Source organism: Amblyraja radiata, chromosome 2 (genome assembly GCF_010909765.2).
Source record: "Amblyraja radiata isolate CabotCenter1 chromosome 2, sAmbRad1.1.pri, whole genome shotgun sequence".
Lineage (NCBI taxonomy): Eukaryota > Metazoa > Chordata > Chondrichthyes > Rajiformes > Rajidae > Amblyraja > Amblyraja radiata.
This window is the reverse complement of record NC_045957.1, coordinates 92,756,037-92,771,582: the sequence shown is the minus strand read 5'-3', so window position 1 is coordinate 92,771,582 and position 15,546 is coordinate 92,756,037. Positions and strand designations below refer to the sequence as shown.

General features: G+C 40.8%; 1 protein-coding gene across 1 annotated transcript in view; it reads left to right on the top strand.

Annotated features, from left to right (window-relative positions):
• Positions 1-15,546, top strand: part of cntnap2 (contactin associated protein 2) — a 1,677,584-nt gene that overhangs the window by 540,281 nt on the left and 1,121,757 nt on the right. Inside the window, exon 2 of the mRNA XM_033050359.1 lies at positions 6,870-6,980. Within this exon, the coding sequence (XP_032906250.1) occupies positions 6,870-6,980 (111 nt within the window). The remainder of the gene's footprint in view (positions 1-6,869; positions 6,981-15,546) is intronic.

Sequence of the window (15,546 nt, the reverse complement as noted above, 5' to 3'; positions counted from 1 at the left end):
CAGAGACAGGTGGATTTATAATGGGAAACAAAGAAATGGCAGAACAGTTAAATGAGTACTTTGGTTCTGTCTTTACTAAGGAAGACGCACACAATCTCCCGGAAATACTCGGGGACCAAGGATCGAAGGGGAGGGAGGAACTGAAGGGAATCCACATTAGTCAGGAAATGGTGTTAGGTAAACTATTGGGACTGAAGGCAGATAAATCCCCAGGGTTTGATAGCCGACATCCCAGAGTACTCAAGCAGGTGGCCCTAGAAATCGTGGATGCATTGGTGATCATTTTTCAATATTCTCTCGACTCTGGATCAGTTCCTGTGGACTGGAGGGTAGCCAATTTAACTCCAATTTTTAAGAAAGGCAGGAGAGAGAAAACGGGGAATTATAGACCAGTTAGCCTTATATCGGTCGTGGGGAAGGTGCTGGAGTCGATTGTTAAAGAAGTTATAGCAGCGCACGTGGAAGGCAGTGACAGGATCGGTCAAAGTCAGCATGGATTTATGAAGGGGGAATCATGCTTGACTAATTTTCTGTAATTTTTTGAATATGCAACAAGTAGAATGGATAACGGAGAGCCAGCGGATGTGGTGTATCTGGATTTTCAAAGCATTTGACAAGGTCCCACACGTGATTAGTGTGCAAAATTAGAGCACATGGTATTGGGGGTAGGATATTGACATGGATAGAGAACCGATTGGCAGACAGGAAGCAAAGAGTAGGATTTAACAGGTCTTTTTCAGAATGGCAGGCAGTGATTAGTGAGGTGCCGCAAGGCTCAGTGCTTTTGCAATATTTTGTAATACTTTTTAGCCGTATGTTTTGCAACATACGAAGAATTTGATTTGCCAAGGACGGAGCTGCGGGGTACCGAGGAGACACAAGTGAGGGCCTCATCTATGATGGGAGAGGGGAACCCCTGTTCCCTAAAGAATGAGGATATCTCAGATGTTCTAGTATGGAACACCTCATCCTGGGCACAGATGTGGCATAGACGGAGGAATTAGGAGTATGGGATAGAGTCTTTGCAGGAAGCAGGGTGGGAAGAAGTGTAGTCGAGATAGTTGTGGGAGTCAGTGGATTTGTAATAGATGTCAGTCAATAGTCTATTTCCTGTGATGGAGACAGTGAGATCAAGAAAGGGCAGGGAGGTGGTCCAAATAAATTTGAATGCAGGATGAAAATTGGTGGTGAAGTTGATGAAGTCCATGTGTTCTGCATGGGTGCAAGAGGTGACCGATGCAGTCATCAATGTAACGGAGATGGAGTTCAGGGATAGGGCCAGTGTATGCCTGGAACTGGGATTGTTCAACGTACCCAACAAAAAGGCAGGCATAGCCGAGGCCCATGCGGATGCCCATTGCTGCCCCTTGGACTTGGAGGAAGTGGGAGGAGTCAAAGGAGAAGTTGTTGAGGGTAAGGACCAGCTCCTCAAGGCAGAATAGAGTGTTAGTGGGGGAAATTCGATGGTTCTGTGGTCGAGGAAGAAATGGAAGAATTTAAGGCCTTCTTGGTGGTGGATGGAGGTTAGAGTGACTGAACGTCCACAGTATAAATGAGGGAGTGGGGATTCAGAAAGCGGAAGTCATTAAAGAGACGAAGGGCATGTGATGTATCTTGGACATAGGTCGGAAGAGATTGGATGGAGTTGAAGTACTTGGAAATCATTTCTGTGGGAGCAGATCGAAACAATTGGTCTGCCAGGGCAGTTGTATTTGTGGATTTTGGAGAGAAGGTAAAGCCAGGCTGTGCAGGGCTGGGAAATGATAAGGTTGGAGGCTGTGGAAAGCAGAGCCTGAAGTGATGAAATCAGAATCAATGTAATGTTGCCTCTCATCCCACTCACAATTCAGCATAGTGTCCACTGATGTTGTTGTTAGCCCTCCTGGTCTTGTCCATCCTTGTGCTTTAGAGAAAGATACAGTGTGGAAACAAACCCTTCGGCCCACCATGTCCACGCTGACCAGCAATCACACTGAACACTAGCACTAACCTAAACACGAGGGATAATTTACAATTTTAACGGCCAATTAACCTACAAACCTGTCCATCTTTGGAATGTGGGAGGATGCAGGAGCACCTGGAGAAAACACATGTAGCAATCCTTTGTCTTCAATCATTAAGCCAGTTTTGAATTCATATGACCAAGTCCCTATTAATGAGGTGCATCGAGATCGTACAAACTCTGTACAGACAGCACCCGTAGTCATGATCAAACCCGGGTGTCTGGCTCTGTAAGGCAGCTACTCTACCGCTGTGCTGCTCTTGGATGTTCTTGATGACATCAGAGATGAGACATCCTAGCTCTGACCTGAGCTACCTTTCCTCTTTTGCACACTACCCATACATTTCAGAAACTAATGTCAGTTTTTAAGTTGCTGTTGAACACTTAAGCCAACATATCAGTGGTTTCATAACATCATAAGAAATAGGACTAGAATTAGGCCATTCGGCCCATCAAGTCTACTCCGCCATTCAATCAAGGTTGATCTATCTCTCCCTCCTAACCCCATTTTCCTGCCTTCTCCCCATAATCACTGACACCCATACTAATCAAGAATCTATCTGTCGCTGCCTTAAATATATCCACTGCCTTTGCCTCCACAATCTTCTGCGGCAAAGAATTGCACAGAAGTTTCCTTTCTTCTTCCACTACAGGTGTCCTCGACTCCTAAAGGTCATCACGTAGAGTTGGTGTTTGATTTCTCCACTGATGGTTCCATAACATTTTTTACTTTTTAAAGAGTCATGGTTGTTGGCTCTGTACCTGACCACCAACCTGGAGGACCACCATGTTTCTTTTGTCATATCCCTCTTTGGCATGTTGAACCTCTCAGGAGTAAAAGCTCCAAGCTTTCCCATCATGGAAAGGGAAGGACACCTTAGAATATCTGCTGAAATAGTTTGCAAAATGGAAACATCTATTCTGAAGATCGTCACAAAATGCTGGAGTAACTCAATGGGACAGGCAGCATCTCTGGAGAGAAGGAATGGGTGACGTTTCTGGTCGAGACCCATCTTCAATGTCACCCATTCCCTTCTCTCGAGAGATGCTGCCTGTCCCATTAGGTTACTCCAGCATTTTGTGTCTTTCGGGTTTAAACCAGCACTTGCAGTTCCTTCCTACAACAAGCTCTATTCTGTTGGATAAAGTTTTTGTATGAAGGATAGTGGTCGTATTTGTCTTGTACTAACATTATTGTCACGTGTACCGAGATACACTGCAAAGCTTTTTGTTTGCGCGCTATGCAAACAAATCTGAAAATACAATGCATGAATCCAGCAACCAATAAACAAATACAAAAGGTAGAGCAAAGAGAAAAATACCAGAATGCAGAATATAGTTTTTCAGCATTGTAGTGTCAAAGTTCAAGAGAACGAGTCCAATGTCTGCAATTAATAAAACTGGTGCCTCAGTTGTTTCAAATGTCAATTATTGGATGGAGAAGTTTCAGCAAAGCAAATTCAGTGTTGATCAATTTAGAGAGTGGAGAATGCCTGCTGGCAATATGCGGCAATATTGGATGCCGATGGGTTTGCAAGATTTTCTCAAGCACTGCTTGAGTATCCAAGATTAAGTTGCTCTGCCCAGATGAAAGGAAAATCAGATTCATATTAAGGAATGTAAGAATTTCTTGACATCATAAATAACAAAACCTCCTTAAATTAACAAAACTGTTTTCTTTAAACGTTCTGCTGCATGTTTAATTTAATTTATTTCTATTTAATTAATTAATGTTTGTCTACAATTGACCATTAGTTGAAGTTATATCAGTCTTCCAGGTGCCATTATGCAGAAAGCAAATGTGCATATTTTGTTGATTGATTAAAACATTCATAAATACGAAAGACAGTAAATTCTGATTTTATTACTCCAGACATTATTGTTTAAGCTCATAAAATGATTTACAGTAATTACAATATCAAGCTATTACTTCATAAAATATGGGTTCTTGAACAATGCACAACAAACATAGTGTGATGCTGTTGTAGGTATTTGTATTGACACACTCCCAGAATGTGTATTAAAGCGAATTGTGCTGAATTAAAGAATTTTACTTTTATGACATGGCTTTGAATTATTTGGCATTTCTAAAATTTAGTATTTCCTACCATCTGTGTTTCTTTTTCAGTCCCTAACAGCTGCTATCTTCCAACAAAAACGAACTCTTTGTAGTAGTTTGGGATTTATTCAACCCTCCGTGTTCCCTTCGAATAAAACATCAAATAGGTGCTAAATTCTCCACAAAAATTGCATTTGAATTAAATATTAGTAGAAGATTGTCAACAAGGTATCTTGTGATGAGCTCCATTAATTAGGATATTTTCTTGCACCTTCAGTCAACATTTCTTTCCACCATTTGCTGAAATTGTGAGCTGATAACATTGTAGCAGGAACAATTGCATATCTGGGACTTCAATAAATGATAGCCTTTCTCCTTAACCAAAGTGTTTTAATGAATGTGATAGAAAGAGCAAAAACAATAGAACCATTAAAATTTAGACAGTGATTGACAAAGATTATGATTGCGTACAAACAACAATGAAAGTCTGAAAATACAAACATTATATTTAACAATACCTTGCAACAATATACTATAGGAATTAGATTAAATGTTGTTAATTGTGCATCACGTGTGGGAAAAAATCGCTACAGTTGCTGGGAATATTAATAAAACATAAAATCCTCGAAATACCCTGCAGGAAAGACAACATTTACGAAGAGAGAAACAAAGTAAATGTTTCATTTCAAAGGCGATTAATTGGGACTGGGCTGGATCTCTTCCTCCACCTTAACTGCCTGACTTGCTGAGTATTTTCAGCATTTCTGGATTTATTCTGTAATTTGTTACTTCTGTGTCGGAAGGAGATTGAGTGATGATAATGGCATTAATGTACTTCAGGTAAATTTCCACACTTTAGGAATGTTGTATATTTTTGTTGGATTGTCACTTCCCAGAACAGGCTGATGTTCTCTCTCAGATTTGAGACACCCATTGCTATTTTATCACAAAACAGATTGTTGACAATGAACAGAATGTGATTTCCTCCCCCAGTCTCTCATTCCCAGACTGTGCATTGCAAGTTCACAAGTGGCCAACAATTCGCACGCACCCTTTTGATCAGCAAAACAAAATAGCAAATATCTTCTAAATGACTAAATTCCATTGCAACAAATATTTCCTACATGTTATGGTTCCTATCATTCAAATCATTTATGTTGTCCATTTACAACAAGAATATTTTACTTCTAATTTATTTTGGATTGATTTCTAATAATATGATTCTGTTCCGCATTAGTTAACCAGCACTGAATATTTTGATATTGTGTAAACTCAATTATCAAAGAGATCTCCCAGCTATTAATTCCATCAATACAGGATGAAAGGAAATTTCAAATCAGCAACGTTGGGCTGAAGGGCCTGTTTCTGTGCTGTATGATTCTATTACACTACTTTTGCAAACTAAAATATAGTAAGAACATAGAAGATGCTAGTTAATACACAAAAGGCCACAAAGTGCTGGAGTAACTTAATGGGTCAGGCAGCATCTCTGGAGAACATGGATAGGTGAAATAGGGAGGTATTGGGTCTGGTTTTACACCTCCTGTGATTGCAGGAGAAGGCACTTGGGGAGGGGGTTGGTTTGGGTGGGATTGGATGAGTGAACCAAGGAGTTACGGATGGAGTGTTCACTGTGGAAGACATAAAGGGATGGAGATGGGAAGATGTGACTAGTGGTGGGATGACATTGGATAGAGACAAAGTTCCAGTTTGCCGTTGAATTGCAGAAGTGTGTTAATTTATTTTACTGATGCTGAAGTGCTATTTATCAGGATTGGCCAGGATTTAGGCCTGCCATATAATTAGTGATAACCTTCTAGATATTAGAACATGGCTGTCTTTGCGTCATATTTCCTCCAGGTTAGTTTGTGACTTTTTTGGAGTGATTTGTAAGATTTGTATTGTTGTGATTGCATTGAGTGAATATAAACATTGTTGTTGCAAACAGTAAGATTCCAATAATGCGGTTCGTGCCTGAATGGAAATTCTGATGGTTTGACATCTGGCTCATTGTGTACTGATTCCTCTGTTCCCCCTGATGTACTGGGTTCCTGTATCTGAAATACCTGGGTGTTGGTTCCCATTCTCCAACTGTTACTATTAACATCCTGGTTCCTGCACTCCCTTCACCCACCAAGTTCCCAGGCTTTAACTCATTTACAGTCTCAGTTCAGGTTCCCCATTAAATTCACAGAAGACCTAGTTTCCATAATTCCTTAAAATTGATTTTTTTAAGCCAGGTCAAGTCAGTAGAAAGGACACGACCCGAAATGTCATTTGTTCATTTTCCCGATTGTGTATTTAAGGTAGAAAGTGCCCCATGTGCCTTCATGGGGATAAAAAAGTGCCACATAGCATAGATTTGGCACATCTGTTGTACCACTGCAAGTAAGAATATCATTGTTGTGTTTCGGGACATGACAATAAAACATTCTTGACTCTTGACTCCACAGATGCTGTCTGACTTGCTGAGTTCTTCCAGCACTCTGCTTTGCTCCCCCCTTGGAATACACCTGGTTCTGTTTCTCACAATCTTTTGAAACTTACCGGGTTCACAGAAAAAAAATTATTAATCTACTGACAAACATCTTAAAAAATAAAGTCAAGAAAATGCTATGTCTGGCATTGTAACATCCGATGGTACAAAAAAGCTGTCATCTCTGCCACCACTAAAGTCCCGAAGATAACATATTAATGGAGTTTTACTGCATTTGCGTTAACTTTTAACATCATGGGATATCTATATTTTACTGCACCTGTTCATCTCTATAAAATAGTAATGCAAATATTTTCTTTTTCTTTTAACAGAGAAATGCGATGAGCCACTAATTGGGGCACTCCCCCACTCTTCCTTCAGTAGTTCAACTGTGATGTCAGGCAGTTACGTTCCCGGCTATGCAAAACTGAACAAGAGAGGAGGTAAGAGTTTCTGAAATAATCGTCGTAAACATTCTTTCACAGCTGACTGTTTCTTTATCGTTATGTAATGATATTAAAATGTTTAGAAAGCTTCAAATCTACTTGGATTTGAGCAGCTTGCTAATTGTGCATTTAAGGTAGAAAGTGCTGCATGTGCCTTAATGGAAAGAAGTGCCACATTGCATAGCTTAAGAGAAATGGACAGTCGCCATGTTGAAGCCACAAAAAAAACATACTTATTTGGCTGCAGACACAAGGAACTGCAGATGCCAATTTACGGAAAAAGGTGACAAAGTGTTGGAGGAACTCAGCAGCTCAGTCAACATTTTGAAGAACATGGATAAGTGACGTTTTAGGTCGGGAATGGAGAAGGGTGCTGACCCAAAACGTCATGTTCTCCAGAGATGTCCTGCTGAGTTACTTTGTGTTGCAGGGGATATCCAAGATACAGCAAAAGCCATAAGGCATTTGGAGGTTTTGGAAAGATTCAAAAGTGAAGGTTGGCGTTGTGAGGTTAAATTGCTTCTTGGTACTGAATGAAGTGAAGATGCTGAAGTAGGTGTATGTGAGAATGCGAATGTGGGGTTTTAAACATACTGAAGCTTGTTGAAACACAGGAACACATTGACAATAGGACTGACTGGATTATGTTTTGTCGTTTAAAATTGGGAATGAGGGCAGAATTTGCGAAACAACAGTTGTAGCAATGAAAAGGGATAGAGGGCAGGCAACCTGTATTGAATATCAGGTGAAGTTTTTTATCTCTTGACTGAACCTGAGAGTCAAGAGTCAAGTCAAAAGTGTTTTGGAGACTATGGATTTCCCTCTCTTGAGGTGGAGGGATGGACATCTGAGCTTTGTAAATGTCATTTTAGCAGAAGGTAAAGAGCAGAGAGATGTTCAAGCTTTATTTATTTCAAGTGAGGATGCACAATAATATCCTCAAATTGCTACTTCGGAAACAGTTTATAGTTTCCACTGCTTGCAGGATGAGCTGTTTGAGAAAATGTTGTAAATATCTGTTGAGCTCGTTGTAAATTCTGTGAAAATATATTGGGACAGAAAACGCCGACATCATGTCAAAAAGGTTGAGAAGTACTCTGGGAGCAGTTTGGCTGTGGAGGGTGTTATTCACAAACACTACTGAGCAAATTATGAGATGGAATTACTATCTTCTGGAACTAAGCTAAGCTTACTAAAGTGGTTTAAATAGACTATTTATCAAAACCAGGTGCCAATGACAACAGTAGTTAAATATATCAGAATAAATAATTTGTCTTCATGCAATTTTAAGACTGAAGAAAAGTGGAGTGTTTGAGAGGTTGTAGAATCGAAAATTCAGTGCCACAAGGTAAATTATATTGAGCTTGCTCATGATACCTAATTTAGGCATGTAAAACATAGAAAATAGACCAGTCCAGCAGAAGAACCGGCCCTTCGCCTGTCTGTGCCGAATCTGATGCCAAACTAGTCTCCTCTGCCTGCATAACCACATTACGTGAACGTGTGGACATATGAACCATATCCATCCAATAGTTTCCATGTGATTGTATGTCCATGATATTTGCAATGTTTTGTCATAATCATAAGAGAGTCATACAGCACAGAAACAGGTCCTTTGGCCCAAGTTGTCTATGCCGACAAAGATGCCCCATCTAAGCAAGTCCAATTTTCCCGCATTTGGCCCATATCTCTAAACTTCCTCTATTCAAGTACTTGAGCAAAGTCTTTTAAATGTTGTTGTTGTGCCTGCCTTAACTACCCCCATATACCCACCACCCTCTGTGTGGAATATGTTGCCCCTTGGGTTCCTATTAAATCTTTCCGCTCTCACCTTTAACCTATGTTGTCTGGTTCTTGATTCCCCAACCCTAGTTGAAAGACTCTGTGCATTTACCCTACCTATTACCCTCTTGCACTCGCTTAATGACATTCCACCTATAGCAGGATGACCAAAACTGAACACAGTACTCTAAATGTGGCCTCACCTATGTCTTATACAACTATAACATACCATCCTAACTTTGATAGTCACAGCCCCTGATTGATGAAGGCCAATGTACCAAAAGCCACTTTTACCACCCTATCTACCTGTGACAGCACTTTCAGGGAACTATGCACCTGTACTTCTTTGAGTGTACAGTTAATGGCAAGACCCTGAGCAGCATCGGTATGCAGCGGAATCTTGAAGTCCAAGTTCATACCTATTATTAGTGGCAGCACACGTGGATAGGGTCGGAAAGAAGGCATATGGTATGCTTGCCTTCATTGCTAGAGGATTTGAATATAAGTGTCAGGAAGTCTTGATTTAGCTCTATAGGACTTTGTCTATTGACACCACCACAATTGCAAAAGTAAAATGATGCAGAAAGGCTGTCAAAAATATCATTTCATAAAAAGGAACTTTAGATGCTGGTTTATACCAAAGATAGACACAAAATGCTGGAGTAACCCAGTAGGTCAGTCAGCATCTCTGGAGAAAATGGGTAGGTAATGTTTCTGGTGGGAATCCTTCTTCAGACTGATTGTAGGGTTATACGGTGAGACCATGCGTCGATACGTAAACTCAGTACGTTAAGGCCTACTGAATCTCCCAGTTACAAATCACTTTAACTCCCCTTTCCTTTCCCATACTGACCTTCCTGTCCTGGGCCTCCTACATTGCCAGGGTGAGGCCACACGCAAATTGAAGGAACAGCACATCATTTTTGCTTGGGTAGCTTACAACCCAGCAACATTGTTGAATTCTCTAATTTTATATCACTCTACAAACATTCTCCCTCCCCCTCCCTTTCTTGCCGCCCACCCTTCCTCCACTATAAGTTGATTAACCAAGTTCCACAGTTTACAACAAGGCTGTGGAGTCGATACTCAAAACACCAAAACTCCGACTCCTTGATTTCTTGTGTATCCGACTCTGACTGACCCAGAGGTATAATAATCCTAAATCTGCTATGATGATATTACACAAGATGGCATTTCATAAGAACTACATGAATGATCAGGCTGCCTTTTAAACCCATGTCCTTAAAGTTTTTGAATCTAATGGTTGTAGCTATGCCTTTGTGGGTTTTTTATTGTTTATTCTTGTGAAAAAAACATAATTCATTATGCTAAAAGAAATAAAGGTCCTACATATAGGACCTTGACAAAATTAAAATTCCATTGTCTTCTATATTACTAAAAGTCTGTTCTTGACCAGTTTTGGCGAACTGTGCTGCGATTTCCGAGAGAACGCCGCCACCTACGACTGTCATTTTTGGCCACCTTGCTCAGAGCCCCCCTCCGCCTCATGTGTGCCGAGGAGTTTTCCAGTCGATTAAAAATGACAGAGATATTAATGTTTTTACAAAATTCCCCATTCTCTCTGCTGCTCCCGCTGGCGGCAGGGGGGAGGGACTATAAAACCAGGAAGTGGTGTGCCACACAGTCTCTTCAAGATGGAGGAAGGCAGAGGGTCACGTTTCTCTGAGCTGTGAATAACACTGAACACATGTCAACTCAAATGTAAGTGCCCTTAGTGGTTCTAAAATGCTTGCAAAATGTGTCTATTGGTTCTAAAGCTTGCAAAATAATGTCTCTATTGGTTCCAAAGCTTGCAAAAATATGTCTATTGGTTCTAAAGCTTGCAAAAATATGTCTATTGGTTCTAAAGCTTGCAAAAATATGTCTTGGTTCTAAAGCTTGCAAAAATATGTCTATTGTTTCTAAAGCTTGCAAAAAAATGTCTATTGGTTCTAAAGCTTGCAAACGTGACTAATGGTTCTAAAGCTTGGGTGTGGCTTGAAGTTGAAAGGCACTACTTACTGCAGATGGTGGCTTGGGTGCAATGGCTTGAAGTTAAAATGCATTACTTACTGCAAATGGGAGCGTGGGTGCATTGGCTTGAAGTTGAAAGGCACTACTTACTGCAAATTGTGGCTTGAAGTTGAAAGGCACTGCAAATGGTGGCATGAAGTTGAAAGGCACTACTTACTGCAAATGGTGGCATAGGAGCTTTGGCTTGAAGTTGAAAGGCACTATTACTGCAAATGGTGGCTTGGTTGCTTTGGCTTGAAGTTGAAAGGCACCACTTACTGCAAATGGTGGCTTGGGTGTGGCTTGAAGTTGAAAGACACCACTTACTGCAAATGATGGCTTGGGTGTGGCTTGAAGTTGAAAGACACCACTTACTGCAAATGATGGCTTGGGTGTGGCTTGAAGTTGAAAGACACCACTTACTGCAAATGGTGGCTTGAGGTAGAAAGGCACTACTTACTGCAAATGGTAGTTTGGGTGCTTTGGCTTGAAGTTGAAAGGCACTACTTACTGCAAATGGTGGCTTGGGAGCTTTGACTTGAAGTTGAAAGGCACTACTTACTGCAAATGATGGTTTGGGTGTGGCTTGAAGTTAAAAGGCAACACTATTCAGAATTCAAATGATGGGGCTTAGTCATATTTTTATGGGTACCAGCACACACTGGCATTAGAGGAAACAAAATGGTAGATAAGGTAGCAAAAGAGGTAACAAAAAGAAGTAAGATTGATTTAAGTATTAACATAGGTAAAACTGAAATCAAAGACATTATTAAGCAAAGACTGAAGGAAAGATGGCAAAAGCAATGGGAAGAAGAGGGGAAAGGACGGTGGTTCTACAGAGTCCAGAGGAAAGTGGGAGAAATGAGATGTGCAGGAAAAAAACAGAAAAGAGGAGACAGTAATTTCAAGAATCAGATTTGGACACACCGGTCTAAACAGTACACATTTTATAATAGGCAAGCATAATACAGGCAGATGTGAATACTGTGGGCAAGAAGAGACAATAGAGCATGTCATTATACATTGTGAGAGGTATGAGGAAGAAGACAAATGAGTGAACGATTCAGAAAAGAAAAAGTACAATTTGATTTAATAGATATTTTACAAAAGAATTCATATAAGTGCTATCAAATCCTATTGCTTTTTCTCAGGGTAACCAATTTGTTCGGAAAGATATAGGTTATTAGTATATAAGTTACAATGTTATTTGATCCACACTCCATACCAGTTGGTGGCAGTAATGCACTAAAAAGTTGTTTGCCAACCGCCAAAAAAAAAAACTACATAGAAGAAGAAGAAGAAGAAGAAGGAAGTTGAAAGGCACTACTTACTGCAGATGGTGGCTTGGGTGCATTGGCTTGAAGTTGAAAGGCACTACTTACTGCAGATGGTGGCTTGGGTGCATTAGCTTGAAGTTGAAAGGCACTACTTACTGCGAATGGTGGCTTGGGTGCTTTGGCTTTAAGTTGAAAGCACTACTTACTGCAAATAGTGGCTTGGGAGCTTTGGTTTGAAGTTGAAATGCACTATTACTGCAAATGGTGGCTTGGTTGCTTTGGCTTGAAGTTGAAAGGCACTACTTACTGCAAATGGTGGCTTGGGCGTGGCTTGAAGTTGAAAGACACCACTTACTGCAAATGGTGGCTTGGGAGCTTTGAAGTTGAAAGGCACTACTTACTGCAAATGATGGCTTGGATGTGGCTTGAAGTTGAAAGACACCACTTACTGCAAATGGTGGCTTGAAGTTGAAAGGCACTACTTACTGCAAATGGTGGCATGAGGTTGAAAGGCACTACTTACTGCAAATGGTGGCTTGGGTGCTTTGACTTGAAGTTGAAAGGCACCTCTTACTGCTAATGGTGGCTTGGGTGTGGTTTGAAGTTGAAAGGCACTACTTACTGCAAATGGTGGCATGAAGTTGAAATGCACTACTTACTGCAAATGGTGGCGTGGGTGCATTGGCTTGAAGTTGTAATGCACCACTTACTGCAAATGGTGGCATGACGTTGAAATGCACTACTTACTGCAAATGGTGGCTTGGGTGGTTTGGCTTGAAGTTAAAAGGCACTACTGTAAATGCACTTACTTCCTGTTTGCACTGTATATTGATTTTAGATAAAACGCTACCACTTACGGCTGTGATTTTTGGCCATCTTACTCAGTCCCCCTCCGCTGAGCAGGTGCAGAGAATTCTTCCCATCAATGAAAAATAAAAGTGTTATTAGTTTTTTTTTAAAATGTTGAGAATCTCTCTCATGTCAATCACTCCATGAAAGCCACACCTTTTCCGGTGGGGGGGGGGAGGGGTTATAAAACCCGGAAATGTGGGTGTGGCTCAGTCTCTGCAAGATGGAGGAGGGAGAGGTCACGACTCGCTGTCTTTAGTAGCTTTGCACCCTACTTCAAATAGTATGAAACTGCACTTGAATTTGGTGGCCTTGCACCCTGCTAGAAGTGGTAAGAAACTGCACTTGAATTTGGTGGCCTTATACCCTGCTTGAAATAGAATTTCGAGGATTAGCCATGAGTCAGCTACCAGCCCACCAGCCGTGAGTCAGTGAGTTGCCAGCACAACAGGCTTGATTGACTGAGATGCCAGCCCAAGAATCCATTTGGTGCACAATTTGCATACTAGCCCTCTGGAAACCAGTCCCTTCAGCCCACAACACCCATACTAGCGCTCCAGAAAGCCCCCCCCCCCCCCCAACTGGCCACCAATATTAGAATTGGTGGAGAGGTGGAATATTGCGTTGGATGACCTTGCGATGCTGGGACCCAACGGGTCCCACTTAGTCTAGTATTGAATAGAAATTATAAAAACATTACTCCAAAATTTATTAAACTAAGGCCACAGGTATGGGCTAATTGGTTAAATTATGAGAAAAAAAAAATCACAAGTGCAATAGAAATTAAAACTAATTGCATAGGAAGTTAAGTTTGCTACAGAAGTACATACCTAAAATTTATTAATAACGTCCTTTGGAACAGAATTGCTTCTGCCAGATCGTCTTTCATTGAAGCCCTTAAATCTGATTTAATTATTTTCAGTGCGGAGAACAGTCTCTCTACACTGACCTGAGTGGGTGGTATGGCTGTTAGTATCATAGCTGAAAATTTTACTATTAAAGCAGGTATGACTTCTTGTACTGTAAGTTTAGATGAGCGATCATATTTCTCTACTTCTTTTAAACCACCAATAAAATCTTGCTTAAATTCCATTAGTTTAACATCATAAGGCAGCCTTCGCACATTTAAACGGGAACACTTTGCTCTCGACTGTTCAATTTTATCTAAATATTTTGCAAAATCTGACTTCATAATTTGAAGAGGATGAGAAGGATTTGGTACTCCCATCTTCATTTTGTGGTTCTGACTTTTCAGGTAGTAGCCCTTTTATCCGAACTGCAACATAATTTGATCTTCGCTCAACAAGATTTGGTTTTTTGATCCACGTGGACAGCAGCTAACAAGATCTGATTTTCAAGTTGCAGACCCTCTCTTTTCTTCATTGACGATACAATTCCTTCAGCAATTAATCCTCCAGCTTTGGATAAGTGAAATATTACATTTTTTCACTCCCATAGGAATGTACCAGGAGTTAAATTATCTGCTTTTTGGTGACTGCATAAGGGTGAGCAAGCAGAGCTTCTAATTGTGATACCAACCATCATTGACTTTTAGTCAGTAAGACACTGGGATTATCAATGTCTTCTAGAAAGAGTTTTAGGTCAAGCAAAAGCTTAAACCATCATATATGTGCTGCCCCAGCGTGTTTCTTGGTTCAAAATGGCTCCCTTGCCTGCACAATGTGATTTCTCATTCTCTCGGGTGGAAATAAAGTTGGCGGAATGTTTAAAAAGTGGGATTTCTTTTCGATTTACGTAGTCTCTGAAATTTATGTTGAGGTCGGAGTCGGGACTTTTTTACTGACTCCAACTACGACTTCAGCAGCACCAAAATTGCTCCGACTCCTACTTGACGACTCCGACTCCACAGCCCTGGTTTGCAACGATGTATCCCTCTTGGGATCACACTGCTCTGAGCCAACAATTGGCCTATCAGGGAACCTCCCTGACTGAGATAACCTGTTATTGGCCCTGATTTGTCCTGGTCTTTTCTTGCTCCAGATCTTCCCATCCCCCACATTCCAAAAGAAGCGTTCCAAACCGAAACATCACCTATAAATTTTCACCAAAGATGCTGCCCAACTCAGAATTACTCCAGTATTTTGTGTTTATGTGTGATCCATAGTAAGGGCCTGTTTCTTTGCAGTATGACTTTGACTCCATTTCTGCTCAATGACCACTCAGTTCTGAAGCTCCATTTATGATTTCCGTTTTCATTTACGTTCCCTGCCTACCTGCGTTATTGAAATTAAGAAATATCATAACTTCCCTCGTGTCAAATCAATAAATCTGCAGCAATTATTTTTATAGTTTACAACAGTGGTCCAGCTGGTAGAGTTGCTGCCTCAGTCCCACAACCCCAGGTTTGATCCTGACCTCGGGTTGTTTATGTGTAGTTTGCACATTCTTCCTGTGATATGATACGATATGATAGAACGTTGTTTATCCCAAGTGGGAAATTGATCTGTGAACAAGACACAGATAAGACACAAGATACATGCAAAATGAAATTAAAGTGACGAGTGGAAAGGATTGGGGATGTGCAAAGATTTTTTTTTTGGGGGGGGGAAGAGAGTCAGCCTACCCCACAACAGAAGGGGGAGGGGTTGTACAGTTCGATAGCCACAGGGAAGAAGGGCCTC